Raw genomic sequence first — 19697 nt, 5'->3', positions numbered from 1 at the left:
TCTTACCAACGATACAAACTGTGCATAATAATAACAAATTTTTGGTGACTGAAGTTCTACGACGAAGGGCTTCAGAATTCAGAACTCCTTTAGCTTCTTCAAAGGCTTTAAAGCAATAATTTATGGCTTACAATCTGTGCTTTAGCTGGCTTAAATAACTAACTGAAGGTGAAATGCGAAAAGTGTTGATCAGATTAATGACAACTAAAATGTGGGTAATGTTTTGATTTGACAGATGCCTTTTAAACTGAGACTGAAGAAGAGCAGCAAAAATTACAATGTGGTGTCCAAGACTGTGTTCGTGATTTGCGTGGAGCTTCTCGATGGCACCACGGTCGAGTGCACCCTTTCGTCCGAGAGCATCGGCCTCGAGTGCAGAGACAACGTTTGCCAGCGCCTCGGCCTTCAACAGGTGGGACTCTTAAAAAAATCATCATTCTTGTCTAATTGATTTTTGTAACCAACCCCGACTATTTCAGCCTGAATTGTTCGGCCTGCGATATGCCACAAAGCCCGAGGAGAGCATGCACCCTTCGCACAGATGGGTCGAGTTGAACAGGCCCTTGAAGAGGCAGCTCAACAAATACGCCGCAAACTCAAACAACCTGCAGCTCAGGGTCGTCTACTTTGTCACTGGACTCTCACTGCTCTCGGACGAGATCACCAGGTGCGCGAACCTTTGATTTCAAGCTTGATTTTAATTAAAATTGTTCCTCCTGCCGACAGGTACCACTATTTCCTGCAGCTGAAAAGCGACGTGATCGAAGGCAGGGTTAACTGCAGTCCAAAGCAGGCCGTCCTTCTCGCCGGATACTCGATGCAGGCCGAATTTGGAGACCACGAGCCTGGAAAGCACACAGCGCAGTACCTCAAGGACTTTAATCTCTTCCCAGCGGTAGGCCGTCACTTATTTTAATTTAAATGTACATATTGTTGAGAAATAATAATTATTATTAAACAATACAAATCGTGCAATTGATTCAATTTCATTGAGTTTGTGAATAATGGAGCTTAAAAAGTTAAAAATAACTTGATCAAAATTTAAATTAAAAATGCTTTAATTTTTAGATTTCCGCTTAAATAATTACAAATGTTGAAATGTTCAGGAAAATTTGGTGACATAACCATTTAAATATTTTTTTCCATTTCTGGTGTCCTTAGAATAGACCATTCAATTATTTTCTGTGTAACCAAACACATGTTAGTTGCACACTAGACAATTTATCATTATTGGTTGTGTGGGGCCATGTCCTTTTTTAAGCAATTTCCCAATGAAAAAACCCATATATAACACGATTGAAGGTTTTTTTAATTTCCTGAAAAATACAAAATAGTGTGCTGGCTGTTCCCTAATTAAAGTTCAAGGCTCTTCAAAAATGGACATTAAATCTTATTTAGACATAATTCCAATAATTCTTCATCTCAAAAATAAAAAATTTAAGTCAATATCCCCATTCTTGAATGTATTTCTTTATTACGTGAATTTTTTGCAGCCACTGATAAAGCAAGTGCCAATGGATGCCATGACAGAGGCAGCAATTCTGCAGCACAGCTCTCTACGAGGACTGGCCCAGCACATCGCCGAGGAATACTACATTTTGTCTGCGCAGCAACTCGAGGGCTACGGCCAGCAAACCTTTGCCGGCAAGGTACAGTATCAAGATAATCATTATTATTTTTTATCAAAATAAAATGCACCAGGACGATCACGGCAACGAGATAGTGCTGAGCGTAAATTTGAATGGACTGACGGTGGCGCAGATCCTGGGAAATTACTACCGCAGTTACAAGTGGGGAGACATCGCCAACGTCGTCAATCACAAGCGCAGTCTTTGCATAGAGGGTCTCAATGACATGGAGAATTCGCAGCTCATCTTTGCCAGCACCAATCTGGCCAAATACCTCTGGAGGCTCTGTTTGCACCAAGTGAGTAAATATTTTTGTTTGGGTCGATGATTGACTTATTTTGATCTTTGCAGCACACATTTTTTATTCAAAACGAGCAGCCTACCATTCCTGCCACCCAACAATGGTACGACCCCAATTACCAGCAGCTTATTACATCAGTCACTGAGGTAATTTTTATTTAATCAGATTTTTCTCATACAAATTGGAACATTTTTTAAATAAAAAGGATTTTAGCTGCAAGAAGGGGTATTTTGTGAAATATTTCGTAACAATTAAAATGAATTAATAAAATTCAATCCAATTGCAACCTATTTTGTAGATCATCGTGAACAAAATCGTAACGAAAAATAATCCATAATTAAAAAATATCTCGTCTTTATGTTGACTTGATCATGACTCTTTCAATAGTTTTAAAATTCTTTTTGATTTTACTGCTGGAAATTATTTTCAATTTCGTCATATTTTAGATCAGTTTCGAATATTTACTTTAAATTTTGAGAGATGCCATCTGTTAATGTCGGAAGAGGATATTTGTTTTGATTCTTTCTAGTATTTAAATCCTGTAATTTGCAGTAAACGGATCCAAAATGAAATTATAATTTTAGAAACTAGGAATGGCGATCAATCAAAAAATGTTAATTAAAGAAAAAATAATATAAAATACAATTTTAATGCTAGATAAATGAGTAATATATTGAAATAGCGAAAATTACTTACGAGGAATTAGTAAAAAAATTGAATGCTTCCGTGGCACTAATTAAATTGAACAGTTTAGCAAAATATGAGTGCTTAACAATTTGAATTTAATTAACTTTCTCTTCGTGCACTTGAGGTTGGTTTTTATTCTGATAGAAATTGGAACTTTTGGGGTGGGTGTTCGAGGGGCGACAGCTCAGGACAAGGTTGGCGTCAGTCCTGGTATGAGCGGAAGGGTGGCGGCTGGCTCATGGTTCAGCCCCTATGGGGTGTTGCGCTATCAGGACGCCTTGGTGAGACACGGGACACGAAACTGCTGCAAAAGTCAGATTAGCGGTCCAAATAATTGACGTTAAGTGTTTTTTCAGAATCAAAAATGATATCTCCGAGCACCAAATGCTCGACGGTTGAGATTGAGAGCGCACAAATTTTGCGACTCACCTCGTTGGGGTTTTTGGAATACCAACTAACTAATAATTCGCCAGGGTGCATTTCCCGTCTCGAGCTACCTATCAAACGAAATTCGCACGCAGGCGATTCTCCCATTGTCGCACAACACAACACAAGACGTAGGGAATCAAAGTACAATAAAATCGCAGTTTAAGTCATTTTGCTATGCTCAAAATTCGCAAATTTATATTACCCTAAAACAACGCTAAAATTTAACTAATCGCTTTTAAAAACGTTTTCTTTGAAGGAAGAACCAGTGGTGACTGGAATGAGGAGCACAAATATTTCTGGCAGCGTGCCTGAGTTGCTGTACACGCCAGATTGCTCTGTGAACGGCAGGATGGCAGCTGCGGGCTTCAACCGCGCTCAGTCGAACCGCGAGCTCTACACGCCGGCCAGCAACGACAAACTGCGGGCGCTGCTGCCCCAATACCGACCAGCGCCCGACTACGAAACGGCCATTAAACAAAAATATCAGCAGGTGGCTACGCTCGGCGAGGCTCGGTACCAACAGCTCTTGCACAGCAGCCAGCCGGAAATCCCTACGCAGTGTGAAGTGGTGAGGATGAGAGACTGAATAGGAAAGTTTTTTTTAACTTAGATTGGTTTCAAATTTCCAGACAAGCCAATACCAGTTCTACCAAGATGAGGCCAACCCTGTGAGACACGTGGAAGCTGTGACGTACAGGTATTTTTTTTTTTTGTTACTCTTAAATCTAAACTATAAGTGTATTTTAAAATTTTAACCAGTCTAAAAAATCACCCATCTGATACATAAAATTTAAATTGGGAGATATTCAGGGTTTCCTTCTTTATTTTATTTTAAAAAGGTACTTCGTCCTGGTCCCGGCCAAATTGCGTAACTTTCAACAACCAAACGCGAATTTCCTTGTTGCAAGAAAAGGTCAACAATCAATTCGACAATGAAAATTTGGGTGTTTGTTGTACGTTGCGCAATTTTGCCGGGACCAGGACGACTTATTGTTTTGTCCATCACGACAAATATTAAAATTTAGTACAAAACTCAATTTTTTATTAGTACACCGGATTTGCAAGCGATCAACGATACAAGCCAGCAGCAGCTGATCAACGGGATACGGCTGCTGCAACTGTTCAAGCAGCCGCCGCCGTACTCGTCCATCTCGTCGTCGACGCCTGACCTGGCAAACATGCTGAGTGCGCCGAGCCAGGCGTCCCACCTGACGGCGCACGGCTCCAGTCCAGATTTGCTCAACTCTCGGCTCAGCCAGCAGCATCTTCAGCAGTACCACGAGGAGGGCACCCACCAGCAGCAGCTGCTCTACGCGCCTCACAATCCGAACAACGCCCACCAGCAACTTACGCACACCAGGTCCACAGAGCCCATTTACGAGAACTTTCCTCTCAGGTATTCGTCGGATGACTGGCACAACAGTGGAATCAGGGCACGCACCTCCAGTATACAGAGTGCGCCTGAAAATCTGCCAAGAAATAGGTGAGAGATTTCAAAGTAAAATTTCTTATAGTTGAAAAGAAAAAAAACACCAAGGAAATTGAAAACTTCTCAACAGCAGATTTTTCCTTCAAATTAAGACCTTTGTGCAAGAAATCACATTTGATTAGATAAAATCTAATTTAGTATAAAAACTTTGAGTCAGGTCAGCCAAAAATTAATCCCCTAGTCATTAAGAGAGCACCTTTTTAATATCATGTCATTTCAAGAGAACCTCAAATTAAAAATTGAAATAACTTAAATAAATCGTCAGGTCATTGGATGTCACAGAAGCATCAAATCCGCACTTTCTGCAGCCTCCAGGAGAGTCGAATGTGAGTCTACTCCTTTTTGCAATGCGTATCCTTCAAATTTCAATCAAATTGCAGAAATTGGCGGCGCAACATGCTGCCTGGGGCGCGTCTCCAAGCAACACGGCCACCAAGCAGAAGAAAAAAAGTAGCTGGGGAAGCCTGCTGGGAGGCAAGAGCAAGAGCGACTCGCGGTCCAGCCTCAGCGACTCTCGCACCTCCGAATTGCCCCTCCCAACGACAAGGGATGCGTTGGTCAGTTTCTCGTCATTTCAGTTCAGGATTTTTTATTTCATAGAAGACCAGAAAAATTAATGACAAACTTTCTAGTTTTTTATAAGTCCATCATTGTTTTTAGAGTAAAATAGTATGATTTAGGTTGTGTTCATTTTTTTAGTGTGTGAGACTGGAGCGCAAGCTGGCCGACAGCCAAATGTTCCTGGAGTTTGAACACATACCGAGGAAAAAGGAGGATGAGCCTTGCACCTGTGCCTTAAGCCCGGAAAACATATCAAAAAATAGGTATTTTCTCCATGTTTTGCACCTTGAACACAGATAAATTAGCAAAAATTTCTTCAGATACAAAGATGTCGTTTGCTACGATTACAACCGGGTCAGATTAAGTGCGAGAGGCAACAACAAAAATGGCTACATAAACGCGTCTCATGTCAAAGTATTGATTCGAAATTTCTCAAAGTTTGCACAAGCACGAATTAATTTAATTTAAACAGTTAGGAAGCGGGATTTCGGAAAGACACTACATCGCAGCGCAAGCACCTAGTCGAGAAACTTTGGGCCTGCACTGGCAAATGGTGTGGGAGACTGGCTCGCTGATGATCATCGCCCTGTGCACCAAACACGAGCAAAGCCACTACCCTGCCCAGCCCTCCCCGGAATTCACTTCTTACGGAGATGTAATTTAAGCCCAAAATACAAATTATTAGGCAATATTAATAAGTATTATTTTGCAGTACCAGGTGCAAAGTAATTTCCTGCAGGAGACGAGCCACTGCATCACCTCACAGATCCGCCTTCAACACCGACCGTCCAAGAGTACCAGACTAATTTGGGTTTTGCAGTACACAGAGTGGGGCGACCTTGGAACTCCCTACGATGAAACCCATTTTTTTGGTGAGTATTATTTTTTATTTATATTTAAAATTGATAAATAAACAAAAAATATTTTTTTATCCTAGTAAATGGCGTATTCAAAATATTCTCGCGCATATTTTTCTAAATTTAAGCTTCATTTAGGCCAAAGAAGATCAATAGACCTATAATTAATTACAATGGACACCAAATTTAATTTTAGAAATTTTTTTACCATTTTAATATTTATTTCCAAAAATTACTAGATGATATATTATGAAAAATTAAAGCAAAATTTCGCGTGTTTTTTACACTGATCAAATGTTTTTTTTTATAAATTTTTTAGGTTTCTTGAGTGAAGTTCAGTCGGTGAGGGAGCATGTGATGCTCGACAGTACTGCTTCGGGCATCTGGCCCAGTTTGGTGCACTGTCAGGCAGGAGCCGGCAGGACCGGACTCTTCATAATGACCGACTTTTTGAAAACTCAACTAGATTGCAACAAGGTAAGTTTGAATGGCGTTTTATTATTTTTTCCGTGAATCTATGGGGTTAAACAGGAACTGGATGTTCCGGGAACTTTACTTCAACTTCGCATGCAGAGGATGCTGTCGGTGCAGACGGTGGACCAGTACAGGTTCATCCACAGCGTCATCATAAATCATCTCAAGCTCACGAGACTTATTTAAATTTTTACAAAGTGATCAAGCCTTATCAATAGGGTTGGGGATTTTTGACAAAAATTTAAAAAATGTCTTCCATTCATTTTTCTAACCTTTTATGGGTTTCTAATTTTTGGGGGATTTCGAATATTTAATATGTCATTTTCAGCTTAAACATTTTAGTTTTTCCTGCTGAAAGATTCCCAAAAAAATTAAAAACTAAAGATTGCTGGTAGAAGAAGACTCGAGAAAATTTAATTTTCTTAGACAAATTGTTAAAATTTGAATTGTAAAATTCCCAACCATACCTATCAAGCTGTCGGTGCTCAGATACTCGCCTATTTAATTTATATATTTTGTAATATTGACGTTGTTAAAGTAACTATATATCGCATTAAAATTTTTAAACGCTTTCCGTGGGAAAGTTTGACAATTGAAACTACAGCGGAGTTGTTTGCTTTATCCCTTTACTTTACAAAAATACCAAAGTTTTTTTTGTACTTAACATCGAAACGGCCAGAAATGTTGTCTGAGATGAACATGTTTTTTGCCTTTACTACGTTCGAAATCCGAAAATTGTATACATCAAGAGCGACGAATGTTTCGAGAGAAAATTTCAGGTCTGCAATCAAAATGCTAGCGTCCTCACTGGTGAAATCAATTTTGAAGGTGTGTTTGTGAGTCTCCACCTCAGTTCTCTAGTCAATTGACTGTCAACTCATGCAGGAAAACAGAAGAGGAATCGAAACGACGTAAGATATCACAAAATGCGCGTGTTTTTTGTGTACGTACTCAAGCAGGGGCCGCCGGAGCCCCAACGTAGGCCAGTTTACCACTAGACGATGCACGCACGCCGCGATTTGCTGACTGCAACATCTGTAATATTTTTTATTTTGAGCTTAAACTACACAAAATTCGATTTTTTGTTCAATCTTTTTCCTACAAACGACATCAATCCATCGATATTATTTGTGTCTGTAATTTTAATTCACAAATTTTTATGTGGGCTGAAAACCAGCTCACGAATGGATTAAAATAAATTTATGAAAAAGTAGAGTGATTTTTAATAGCTTTAAAAAAACTTATCAAGAGTATTTTTAATGAAGCATAACAATATGAATTTGGCTAATATAAAAATAATGTAATTTTTACATAATTTAAATTTTTAAAATGGTCTACGAGCCCATAAAGACCTCCGTAAAAATATCAAGAGGTAATTATTGAAAAGAAATAAATATCCACTAGTTGATTCGTCTCTTCAAAGGGATTAACAGAAAAAATCTTCTTGATTGAACAAGGATGGGATTTTAAACAAAGTTTTGTCCAGTCTTTAACTCGAAAACTGCTCTGTATTATTATGGTTACAACACAAAAGTGTGGACATTTGTTGGAAGAATGGGTTCAGAGTTCAGATGCGTAAATGTCAGTCAGCAAAACCGGATGCTTGTTGCCGAAGAAAAAATTGGCACCCTTGTTCATTCCAAAGCGAACCAGGCGATGAACAAAGCGTGCAATTTGTCCTTGTTGCTCTGACTTGCAATTTCATCTACAACGATCACAGACACGAGGTTGAAAAATCGACGTCAGTCTTGCTAGGGGTCGCACGAGTCGGAGCTGATGAAGATGATGCTGGTCGGCTCTCGAATTTTGACAGACTTGCCGGCGCTGCTCTTCTTCAGGGCGCTCCGCAGCGGCACCTTGGACACCACCGGGGCTGCAGCCTCCGTGGGGCCCGCGTTCCGGCTCAGCAAATAGTCCAGGTCGTGCGAAATTCGGTCCAGCATCCCCTCCACGTTGTCCTGGTGGCTGATTTCCCGCCCATCAGGCTGCTTCCGCTCCTGTTCCATTGACATAAAAAAAATAAATAAAGGACGTGTGTAGATCGAAAAAAAATTAACGCAATTCTAAAAAAAAATTAATTGGCCTTCGCGTCAAGTAGTGTGTCCTGAACATCAGCGGCCATGACACTGCTGACGTCACAAAACGGCCGCTATCTTTTTACAGCGCTTGGCAATTCCAAAAATTCCTACTCCATTCTGATTTTCAGCAATAATTGAATCTTCTTCCATATCAAAACAGCATTTTCAAGTGCAGACGACGTTTAATTTTGATTTTGGATTGAAAACGACATACCTTGCTCTCGGCGCCGACCAATAAGGGGGGTGGCGGCGGCGGTGGCAGGTCGACCTCTTGCACCGAGTCGCACCCTGAGAAGGTGACGCGTGGCGGCGTCGATTTCTTGCCGTTGGGCGAGAGGTTGAGGTAGGGCAGCCCCTCGATGGGCTCTGGCGCCCTAGGGGGGCACATCTTGCTTGAGCCTGTGCACGAAAAGGTGATGTCGGGCACGCACGGCGGCGCCACCGGGATGGCGCGCGACACCTGCTTCGGCGCCATCGGCACGTAGCCGTTCAGCGGCTCGGGCTCCACGCACACCTGAACATTGCCATTAGTTTTATGTTAGAGCAGTCGAGCGAGACTCGCGAGACACACGCCGATTGTGCTTTTCCTGTGATGCGATTTTTGACAATGGACACACGTTGAGAAAACAGAAATTGAACAATTCACCGCCGAACGCAAAGTCCTTGGAATAGTTTACAATGGCAAAATTGAAATTGTGAATTGAAAAAAGGTTCTTGATTTTATTTTGTTCGAGAGATTTGATATTGTCCCGGAGGTCTCAGCCGCGAGATTTAAGGCTGCGACTGGCGGGATTTTTTTCCCGGCGGCTGACAACACTTTAACCGTGAAGTTTGAGAGTTCTTATGAGTCCGAATTTTTTTCACCTGCACTTTTCTATTTTTAATCCTTTTTTACCGGCGGCTGGCGCAGCTTACCCAGATTCACGGCGGCTGGTGGCTGCCCACGTGACCCGAAATTTGCCGGCTGGCTGATATTGTCCTCAATTTTTTGTTTTTTTATCCGGATTTTTTGGTATCTTGCTAGGGTGGTATAAAGGTTTTTGAGTTTAGCATAAAAATTTGGATTTAGGTCTATAGTTTTAGAACGTCAAAATTGCACGACCGTTTAATTTGGACCTGCGAGACATGTTGGGGCTCACTCGCCTGAGTTCAGATTAGACCACCAGAGCAGGTAAGAAATCTAACCCTGGCGTCAGGGTAGCCCTCAAGCGATCAATTTCCCATTTTAACCGACGCCTCTGGGCCCTAAAGTGGTTCAAATTTAAAGAGCATTCAGAACCTGTGCGATTCAACCCTTTGGAAGCCATCAGGATGCTCAGGAATCGCCCTGATATGGCCGAAATATCGTTCCTGGGTAAAATTCCGTTGAATTCGTTTTGTAGCCTCATTATAAATTTAGATTTCACCCTGATATTCCGGGAAAAAATTGCATCAATTTTTTGGCCTCAAATGCGTCGAAAAGTTCCAAAGACTTTGAGCGGTGGAAAAGAAGGAAATTGATGAGGTGCTGCAATGGGTAAAAACGAAAGACGAACGCAAGACGACACACACATTGAGACACGAAATGCGAATCAATGACCTGCACGACGAGTCCCTCGCCCTGGATGAAGCACCTGGCGGGCTGCGGCTGCGGCGTCGGTGTCGGCTGCTTTGGGCTGAACCGCTCCGGCTCGGCGTCCGGCTGCACGTAGGTCTCGACGGTGCCTGATTGACAGTCCCTGCCGGGCCTGCTCGGCGACTCCCTGCGCCCGGCTGAGTGACCCACGGGCAGCAGCTCGCGGCCCTCGTCCAGCGGCGTCGCGGCGATGCTGTTGTTGGCTAACACCTCCTCGGCGTCCAGCACCACGCCAGGGTTGCCAGACTCGTTGCCGTGCGTCACGTCGGGCCGTAGAAACACTGTCACCGCAAGAACAAATCTCATGTGAGATTTAAAAAAAACTGTAGGGGAAAATAAAGAAAGATATGTATTTACCCATTATTTTCTTCAAAATCGATTATATGCAATATATGTGTTTTTTTACATCATTTAAAAACGCCTATCTGCACTCTAAGTGAAATTCCAACACTTAAAAACTCTTCTCTGGCTTCATAAATTTCAAATAAAAAAGTTCAACCAGCTCGAAGTTTCATTAATAAAATTCAGAGCATTGAAATTGAAATATGACTCTTTGATTTGCATATTCTTGAGCTAGCGATGTATATGAATATTTTAATTAACGCCTTGCGAGCTGCGAGGGCAAAAAATGGTGTGAATTAATACAACAGCCGCCGTGTATATCATTAGTAATGCATGCACATGCTGGGAGATAGCCAGCCGGCTGGTGCGGCTACTTTTTTATAATTAACGCCCGGCAGCAGCAGAGCGCGGTGGCGAGCAAAAGGCTTTGTTCTCGCCCTGGATCGCGCAAATTGAGTTTGAATAATTAATGCTCACGCAAAATCAATACATATATCGTATCAGCGCATATTTTGAGCAGCTCGGGCAAATCCAAACGGCCAACAAGAAATTATGGTTCGCTCACAAGGAAAAGCAATTAGCATGCACGAATTAAGTTCTCATCCAATACATACACGTACGTCGCCAGATTGGATTTTAAAAGGGATTAACAGCTAAGCCTGCTAATATTGTTTCAAATAATTTCAAGAGGGAATAACTCAATTATGCTTGAATTGTTTATGAGGATGGTTGCATTAGTTATTTTTTTGCAAATTAAAATGCAATTTTTACACATCCGTATCAAAGACAACAAGGAAACAATAATGAACGGCGAAGAAGCTAAGCGCATTCAATTCCATTCTCATTTGCTGCGTCATAAATCTATTTGGGCTGCTTCTTGCGAAATAAATCCGGCACAATGTATCAGCATTAGCACGCGAATGTGTGCAAATTGGAGCAAGAAGGAAAAATGCGCTCGCTTCTTCGTGTATTTTGTGCCTCGGACGGGAGGGAAAGCAATTAAGCAGGCGGTGGGTAACGAACGCGGATCCCATTGCTCGAGCTGAATTCAATTACTCTCCACAGCTGCAAAATTAAAAGCGGCCGCTTTCACAACACAACGTCTCCGAAATAAAAATAAAAGAGTAGCCAAACAACAAACACACATGAAACAATCAGGGGCGTTCTGACCAGATTCAAATATATTTTGGTTAAAACACTTTCAAATCAGAAAAAGACTCACAATTTGTTCTGGTCAGAATTAAACACTTTTTTAAATTTTCAAATGCTATGCGATTATTAGACGATTTTACGAGATGAAACGCCACTGGAGCTTGCGTGTGTTCCTGTTTCACTTGTTTTTTTATTATTCTCTTTTATTTGGAGGCTCATCGCTGTCGCGGAAAGCTTTTTAGACGCTGCGGCGCTAAATTAAATAGTGCCTGGAAATTTGCAAGACGAGAAAGGGCAGGTTGATAAAAGGAGCCAAGTTTGGCTGCCTTTGATCCGTGCTGTGTGCGCAATTACGTGGGCCACAATGCCATAGTGCTTTTCCTGCGCGTCCACTTAGGCAAAAAAGAAAAATCAGTGCGCCGAAAAAGATCAAAACTCACGCCTGAGAGGACTGTCCAGCGACTCGGAACTGAACTCGGGCGCTCCGTCCTCCTTTTTCTGTTTCTGCTTCTTCTTCTTGGCCTGAATGAGGTCCTTTAACTTCAGGGGCGTCTCACTTTTGATGACGTAGCTCACGATCAGGGTAACACCCTTGAGCACACAAAATTAACACCATAAAATAATTTTAATACGAAATTTTAGCAATCCAATTTTTGTATTTATCTGATAAAACAAATAAATTAAATTTTCTTATCGTGTCATTTATTTATGGGAAAATAAAACCGATTTATTTGAAATGGAAAATTTTCAGACTGAAAGTAACTTAGGCCTGCTTATCAAGACACGTTTTTCTTTTAGATCAGAAAGAAGGGTATTTCCTCACTCGTATAAAAATGGTAGTTCTTTCAAAAAGCATTGCAGGAACTATTTTAATCCTACTCTCGTAGTTGTCTGACTGAAATGGAGCAGCAAACTCACCAAGACGACGCAGCTCAAGCTGAACACAAATTGATAAGTCCTGTTGGGCAAGTTGATGTGCAACAAGCTGGCAATAATGACGGAAACGAGCGCGGAGAAAATAGCCGAGGCCCTCTTGAGCAAACCGATCCTGCGAAAGAAAAGCGCATCAGGATTAGTGCATTTTAATCCGTGGCGTGCTGGCGAAGGGCCAACGACCGCGCCGCCGACTTCCAGAATACCCGGCTCATTAATTAATCCACGCGGCGGCGGCGGCAGCGAATAATGCTGCTACAAACTGCACCGCGTGGAATATTAATTCCGTTTCATCAGAGCGAGCATGCAACCCGCTTTGTTCCTCTGTCCCGCAGGTTGCATAAGATAACATCTGCAGGCGATTCATTACATTCGCTCTCGCTGCATAATACGCCTCATGATGAAGTTGTAATGCAAACTATTAAAGCAGATTAAAACCCTGCCAGGATAATGGTGCTCTCCTTCGGGTTCAATGTGCTTCATTTATGCGTGTATTCTACTAATGTTGAGAAAATAATTTCACGTATGTAAATTGCACCACAAGCGTGTATTTTAAATGAAATATTTATGAGAGTTGACGACGCTTCTAGCATCTTATTAATGCGCTTTTCTTGGAATCCAAGTACAACAATTTTTGTTAGTTAAAATTTTAGTTTGGCTTTACTATCCAGGTGCAAAAATCTAGGGAAATTCGGAGAGCTGATAAAATTTGCAATTTTTAATACGATCTGGAAAGAATTTCACCACCCCCATTTTCCTAGAAAAGCTGTTTTAGAATTTTTCATTTTTCCAGCAAATTTTGCCTAAACAAAGTTGGATTGTATGATAATAACTTAGAAAAACCAAATCTCTGTTACGGTGCTACATTTTTGCGCTTTTCGGTAGGAAAACTTTTTAATATTAATTTTTTTCAGTAACAACCTTCCAAGAGAATACAGCAGTTTTAAATTTTTAATTACGGGAAAACATGACTTTCGCGAGACATGTTTTCCAATTAATTAGTAGAAATTTCATGCAAGAAAAAATTGTATAAATACCTGCGGGTGATGGCCTTGTTCTTGCCAGAGTTCTGCTTCTCGAGCAGCTGGAGCCGCCTGGTGGTTGCGCCGTGCACCACGATGAAGATGACGGTCATGCCGAGCGAGCAGGCGATGAAAATGTTGAATCTTGCAGTGCCAGCTGTCAAGAGCAGCGCCGACTGCGAGTTCTGCGAAGTGGCCGAGTGGGCCAGGTGCGAGCAAAAAACGGCCACCACCGGCAGACCTAAAACAGCCGCGCCGCGTTTACTCTACCACTTTCGCTCGAGAGCACCGACAAACACGCTTTTGTTTGGCCCCCTCACCCTCGACTTTTAATTAAATTCGAAAAAGCAAATAGAAAAAGTTGGCAAACGTAAAAGCATCATTTTAGCGGTTTTTAGGTCTGAACAAGAACCGCAGTGACCAATCTAAAATCTCAGCCAGAACCTTATAGCGCTGACAATCGCTGTGTCGCTGCCATCGATTCGGCTAAGAGCCAATCAGAGAACCCCTTCCCAAACCAAAAAAACACCAAAATAACGGCTTTCCCGTTTCCGATGATTTTCGGCCATCGTGTCGACTTTTTGATTGAGTGATTCGGCTGCCGAATCTATTTCGACCTTCAAGAATCAATTGGCGCTGTAAAAAATAAAATCTCGATGCTAATTTAAATCAAAATTTACCTGTGATGACGCTGACTACGGTTTGGCGCAAGTGTTTGATGGAGGCGACCTCGGTGCTGGGTCTCATCTGCACCACCTCGGCGTAGACGAGCATCAGCGTGCTCAGCGGCGAGGACAGACCAACCAAAAGGCAGCCCTCCAAAACTGTGGTCAGCACGCTCGACCATCCCTGGGGGCAATGAATAATAGATCAAGCCACACTGCACGCAAAGCTTTTAATTTTCAGACGACTGCTGAAGTGAATTTGCGAGATTCAATTGAGGATTGTTAAAACTGCAGAAAAAAATTAAATTAAATTATGAAGCTTCGTCTAGGGGAATTATCACGATTGATTAGAAATTATATTTTTAAATTTGAGTTTAAATTAAATTTTAAACATTTGCATTTCGCTCACCCTTGGTACGAGTGCCGTGGAGGCGACGAGGAAGACGCTGGTGGCGCCGAGCACGGCGCCGGCTGCCTGTAGCTTGAGGAACACGAGGCACGAGTTGCGCAGGCAGACGTGGGCCGTCAACAGGACGCAGCACACGGCGCTGAGCACAAGACAAAAGGCACAACCCGCGGCCACGGGCAGTTGCGGTGAGCGCGCTGACGACGACTTCTGCACCGCCCAAACAAAGCAACTCTTGATTAATTGCCTGCCCTCGGCTCGCTTGTACAAATTAAGTTCTTTTTGTAAAAAGCCATTTTATTTAATAAATGCTGACAGAAGAAAAGTGAATAAGTTGGTTCTTTTTTGAGATAGTGATTGATCTGAAGGGCAAAGTAAAAAGCAATCTAAAAATTGACTGCCAATAAATAAAAAATACAGCCAATTTTGAAACTGACGTGGGGTGCGTGCATGGCGAGCATGGCGGCGTAGGTGCCAGAGCCGAGGCACCTGCACCTGGTCACGTTGTCCGACTCGAAGGTGACCTGGCACGCGTCCACCAGCCACGACTTGCCGCTGAACGAGGCGCACGTTGCGTTCCAGTGGCGCCGATCGCTGGGCGCGATCGACGTCGGCCTGCTCTCCAGCTCCAACTCGACGTCCAGCAGGTTCGCCTCCTCTCGCAGGCCGCGCGTCGCAGCGATCGTCAACACGCGTGAGTTCAACTGCAGCTCCACCGAATCGCCATCCCTGTTGAAATAAAATAGGAATGGTAGCGGAAAAGTGGATTTTTTTTAAATTGTTTTCAGAGTTTTACTAAATAATCTATGATTTTGGCTTTTAATGACTGAGACTTTGAGATTATAACTAATTTCTCAACCTTTCAAGCCTAGAATATGTTAATTTCCACATTTTCGTGATTCAAAGAGAAAATTTTGTTAAGTTTCCTGCTTTTTCCTGTAAGACGCAGACATATTAATTGGAAACCTTGCAAGATTTCAGTTTCTTTTCATTCACAACAGTGTAATTGTACTAGAAGAATTTTAACGAGGTTGTTGTTATGGGTATAGAAAAAAATCATAATTTTCTCCGAAGTGAAAAAACAACTTTTTAATGAATGCGTTTTAACAGTTCAATTTCTCGATCTACACGCTTCAAAGAAGAGTCTGGATTTTTTTAACAATATTTCCTCGCATTATATTGATCATTTGAAAGTTGAAAATAAAATAAGTTAACTACTTTTGCGTTATATCAAAAGAAAGAAATTTGTTTTGAAACGTCTCATAATCATGGAGGCGGACTAAAAATGAGCCGGATTTCAGCGAAAAAGACGAGAAGAAACTGAAAACTTTCGAAAAAGGCATGCCGTAGAATTAATCAAGCGCTTTGATAAATTGCGAAACGCAAGACTGAATAAACCTCGGCCAGAGAGCAATTTTGCGGGAAAGTTGGTCGGCTGCGTGCGTTGCACCGGATCCAAAAGTGGATTAGCGTGTGCCGGAATCATTCATTTTATCTGCGAAAATCCCCAAAGGAGTTCCGAAAGTAAAACCACCCGCCTCAAACTACGCCGCAAACGCGCCAAATCCCTGGCCGGGTATCTTTGTTCCGGTGGCCGCCATTAAAGTAGATCTTTACAGGTCAACAATTAATGATATTTTGCATCGTTGGCTGTAGCGAGAGGTCCATTGCGTCTATACTGGCTATGAAATTAATCTCTTTAATGTGCAATAATAAAATCAGGACCGAGAAAGTTGAAATTTCAGATTTTGCCAAATTTAACGGTTTTGTCAGTTATTTTTGGTTTGATTTCGATTCCTCTCGTCGTGATTTATCGAACGGTGTGCGAATTACGAGCTTAATTTCCCTTTAAGTGAAAGAAATAATGATTTTTCTATGAGGTGCCAATTTATGCTCGCCACTTGATTAATATGCAAACTCGAGAGCTCTAAAATTAAACGACAATTTCAATCCAGAGAATATTATTTAAAGGTTATTTCCCAGATATTTGTTGGACAAAAAAGAGATGGTGCGTGCTGAGCCCATTGGGAAAACGGCTCTCGATTTTCTTTGTGGTCGCTTCTGAAAAATTAATTCATCTATGGTGTACCTGAGGCGCGAAATGTATCTCTCGGGCAGGAAGTTCGTAAAGGAGCGGTAGATGATGACCGCGATGGTCACGTTGGCGTCCACAGGGGCGAGCTGCACCTGCTGTCCCCTGGTGGTCGTCGCCGCCGACTTCTTATTCGAGCTCGCCCCTGAGCTCATGTTGCTCACACTCGGCGCCTGAATGCGCACGTCCAATTTGTCCGTGAACCAGCCCGGGTAACTGAGCGTGATGACATTTCAAAAAGACAGACAAAGAAAGAGAAAAAGTAATGATCATTAGTGCACGACGGCTCACAGTAAGGAAACTCATGGGGATGTGACGTTTTAGATTGAGGCGAAATTATTGTGTTTGGAGGAAAGAAATGCTTCGGTTTGATTGAAAAAAATATTAGCAGGAATATGGTTTGAGAGGCGAATATAGAGAACGAAATATTTGTTCCTCTCTCGTTCGTACAGGTGCTATATATAAAAATTGAAATTAAATCAAATGAAAGGCTTATTCACTAACTGGATTCGGATGTGTACAAATATTGCTTTCATTAACCAGCTCCAAAAATAAAACGAAAGTGTTTACATTTCATTGATCTCATTACTGTAAAAGCTTTTAAACACGAATCAGCAGAGTTAAAAAATTTTAGATTTACGAATGTAAATGGAAATTACAAATTTCATATATTTTAGGCAAGTGAGATTAGCTATGTTGATTTTGCGGCTGGGCGAGAAGCGGAGTTTGCCGGTTGCGTGCTTCATAATCGAATGATACTCACTCAAAGGGACGCAGCGGGTAGCGAAGTTTGTAGATTCCGGTGGTGGTCAGCCGGGCGATGTCCAGCAAGACGGAACTCAAATCAAGATGGGCTGAGCTGGGTGCGCCCAAGTGCGAGCCCCACAGAAGGCTCTGCTTTCGCATCAGCTGCTGCAGTTGGCCCACTCTCTGCAAATTGATTCGCCCGACCGATCCGAGCGTTTGCTTATTGAATCTCCAGCACAAATCCAGCAGCAGCAGCAACAACAACAACAACAACAAAAACGCACCCGCCCTTCGGCCGGCGCAAAGGTGTTTGCTTTCACTACCTTCCAATATTGCTCGCCGGCGAATTTACTCAGAGCGACTTGAGGGGCGAGATGGATGTTATTAAACGCCTTTTGCATACCAAGTCAAACCCGAAATTTTGCATATATGCATACAATCGGAGAAAGGGAACATTTTTAGACTTTATGCCCAGAATATATACCGACTGTTTGATTTTTTTTAATACATATTAGAAAAAATATTCAATTTCAAGAAATATGTGCCATAATTTCTTTAAAAGTGGTTGGATTAAAATAAAATTTCAATTTTTGAATCTGCTCAGCGAGAAAAATCGAATGAATTTTGCAAAAGTTGCTGATTTTCCTAAAATTTCTGAGAGAAGTGCTCTACGAAAATCGAATGTAGAAGTTTAATGGCTCATGGGAGTTTTAATTTTTTCCACATCGGTTATCATAAAATCCAGCTTCAATTTTGATTTTCCAATTTATTTCGCGGGCTGCATATATCTTTTAAACGGGTGCAGCTCTCCTTGCGAGTTAATTCTTCAAATAAAAAATGTTTTCCCTTGGAGCCAAAATAATTTCAGCAATTTTAGAGTAATTTAATTGATTAAATCATGCAAGTTTCTTTTTATAATTTAATATTTCGTGGGTGAGAAGTGAGGACACTGACCGCTGGCTTGACGAGTGACTTGGAGTGCTCGAGCAGCATATTTAGGGCCTGGCAGGCCGCCCTGCAGGTGGCGATGATCTGCGCCGGCGGCCGACTGTGCGGTCTGGTCCTGAGGAAGTCGTGCACCTCGGTCAGCAGGTCGAGCACGGGCTCACCTTCGCCTGGCAGCAGGTTCTTGTGCGAGTCCAGGAAGATGAGCACCGAGCGCAGGGTCGACTCAGGGGTGGTCGCCGAGTAACCCAGGGTGTACAGCCGGAACTGCGGGTAAAATTAAATTGATTTTCGATTGATGCGGAAACCAGAGTTGTGATATATATATGTTCCAATGCAGACTTCGCTGGTTTCAAATCAAAATTATCTCATTTGCGTCGCTGCGGCTGCTTTTAATTATCGAAAATACGAATTTTCGGTTGCGATATTAAATCTGATTATTAATGTTGCTGGAAAATATTTGTTTTAGTTTTTTACATTAAACTAAAGTCGTTAATTGATATGTCATGTTTTTTTGCTGTAAATGTTTTGGCCATTTCCCTGCAGAGAGGAAAGTTAGCTTAGATAGACGACAGCTTTTTAGTCTTTCAGGTTTTGTTGATGCTTTGAATACTGTGTAAATTTAAATAGTTCTCCAACTCTTGGCAAAGACAAATTACAGCAACGAGGAAAAAGATAAAAATAAACAAACCGTATTTTTAATTAAAGTCGAGGAAATTTAAGACAAATTCTGATTTATAAGAAAGAAAAAACGTTGTAGTTGTCGTAAGTTGATCATCTTAAAAACGTTTCATAAATCATTTTTCAAACAAATAAAACCAAAAAACTCGTCGAGTTAATTTAAAACATTAAAACACCAACGAGGATGAGGATGAATTCTTCTTGTTATTTATTTTCCCGTCAAGAAACGAAAACCAACTAATTTTAGACGCATTAAAAACAAACTTAAATACGCGCAGCCCTAATTATGGCTTTTCTTATAAGAATAACAAATTTATCTAGACGTAGATTTCAGCGGGTGAATTTATCAGATAAAAAACGATTCCCTGCATAAAAGCAATAATCTAGCATTGCGCCGTCTAGCGCAGTGAGAGAAAGGGTTGTGGCTGTTTACGACGAGATGGCAATCGGATCTCGGAGAAGAGGCAGCCGGCCGGCGTCCTTTTACGGGCAATATGCGTCGATTTTACGGCGGCGATTGAAACTCAACGGGACTGTCGTAAATTCAAACGCGTCAACACGGAAGTCGTCAGCGGCAAATAAGCATAGCCGCT

The 19697-nt window shown here is 41.8% G+C and overlaps 2 protein-coding genes across 2 annotated transcripts in view; one reads left to right on the top strand and one right to left on the bottom strand.

Annotated features, from left to right (window-relative positions):
* The first annotated feature begins 12 nt into the window (after window positions 1–12).
* Pez lies at window positions 13–7029 on the top strand. The gene is made up of 18 exons (XM_065480094.1): window positions 13–168; window positions 236–412; window positions 480–667; window positions 727–895; window positions 1494–1649; window positions 1702–1926; window positions 1980–2075; window positions 3302–3613; window positions 3675–3742; window positions 4094–4528; window positions 4800–4860; window positions 4915–5091; window positions 5234–5358; window positions 5416–5509; window positions 5568–5750; window positions 5808–5967; window positions 6272–6429; window positions 6484–7029. The coding sequence occupies exons 2-18, from the start codon at window positions 236–238 to the stop codon at window positions 6610–6612; spliced, it is 2913 nt and encodes a 970-aa protein (XP_065336166.1). The 5' UTR covers window positions 13–168; the 3' UTR covers window positions 6613–7029.
* A 314-nt stretch (window positions 7030–7343) lies between these two features.
* The window catches only part of LOC135937016 (uncharacterized), a 123752-nt gene continuing 111398 nt past the window's right edge, over window positions 7344–19697 (bottom strand). Inside the window, exons 16-27 of the mRNA XM_065480085.1 lie at window positions 18433–18690; window positions 17495–17661; window positions 16729–16947; window positions 15077–15368; window positions 14643–14849; window positions 14249–14417; window positions 13584–13809; window positions 12532–12661; window positions 12054–12204; window positions 10084–10400; window positions 8719–9018; window positions 7344–8423 (exon numbers count right to left, since the gene is read on the bottom strand). Of these exons, the coding sequence (XP_065336157.1) occupies window positions 8178–8423; window positions 8719–9018; window positions 10084–10400; window positions 12054–12204; window positions 12532–12661; window positions 13584–13809; window positions 14249–14417; window positions 14643–14849; window positions 15077–15368; window positions 16729–16947; window positions 17495–17661; window positions 18433–18690 (2682 nt within the window). The 3' untranslated portion in view covers window positions 7344–8177. The remainder of the gene's footprint in view (window positions 8424–8718; window positions 9019–10083; window positions 10401–12053; window positions 12205–12531; window positions 12662–13583; window positions 13810–14248; window positions 14418–14642; window positions 14850–15076; window positions 15369–16728; window positions 16948–17494; window positions 17662–18432; window positions 18691–19697) is intronic.

Source organism: Cloeon dipterum, chromosome 1 (assembly GCF_949628265.1).
Source record: "Cloeon dipterum chromosome 1, ieCloDipt1.1, whole genome shotgun sequence".
Taxonomy (NCBI): domain Eukaryota; kingdom Metazoa; phylum Arthropoda; class Insecta; order Ephemeroptera; family Baetidae; genus Cloeon; species Cloeon dipterum.
This window is presented reverse-complemented; position numbering and strand designations above follow the sequence as displayed.

Excerpts from the sequence above, each read along its gene's own strand:
- Pez (XM_065480094.1), top strand. The coding sequence starts at position 236 with ATGCCTTTTAAACTGAGACTGAAGAAGAGCAGCAAAAATTACAATGTG. Across the intron at positions 1,927-1,979 it reads GGAGGCTCTGTTTGCACCAA|CACACATTTTTTATTCAAAA; the intron begins GTGAGTAAATAT and ends TGATCTTTGCAG. Across the intron at positions 6,430-6,483 it reads CTCAACTAGATTGCAACAAG|GAACTGGATGTTCCGGGAAC; the intron begins GTAAGTTTGAAT and ends GGGGTTAAACAG.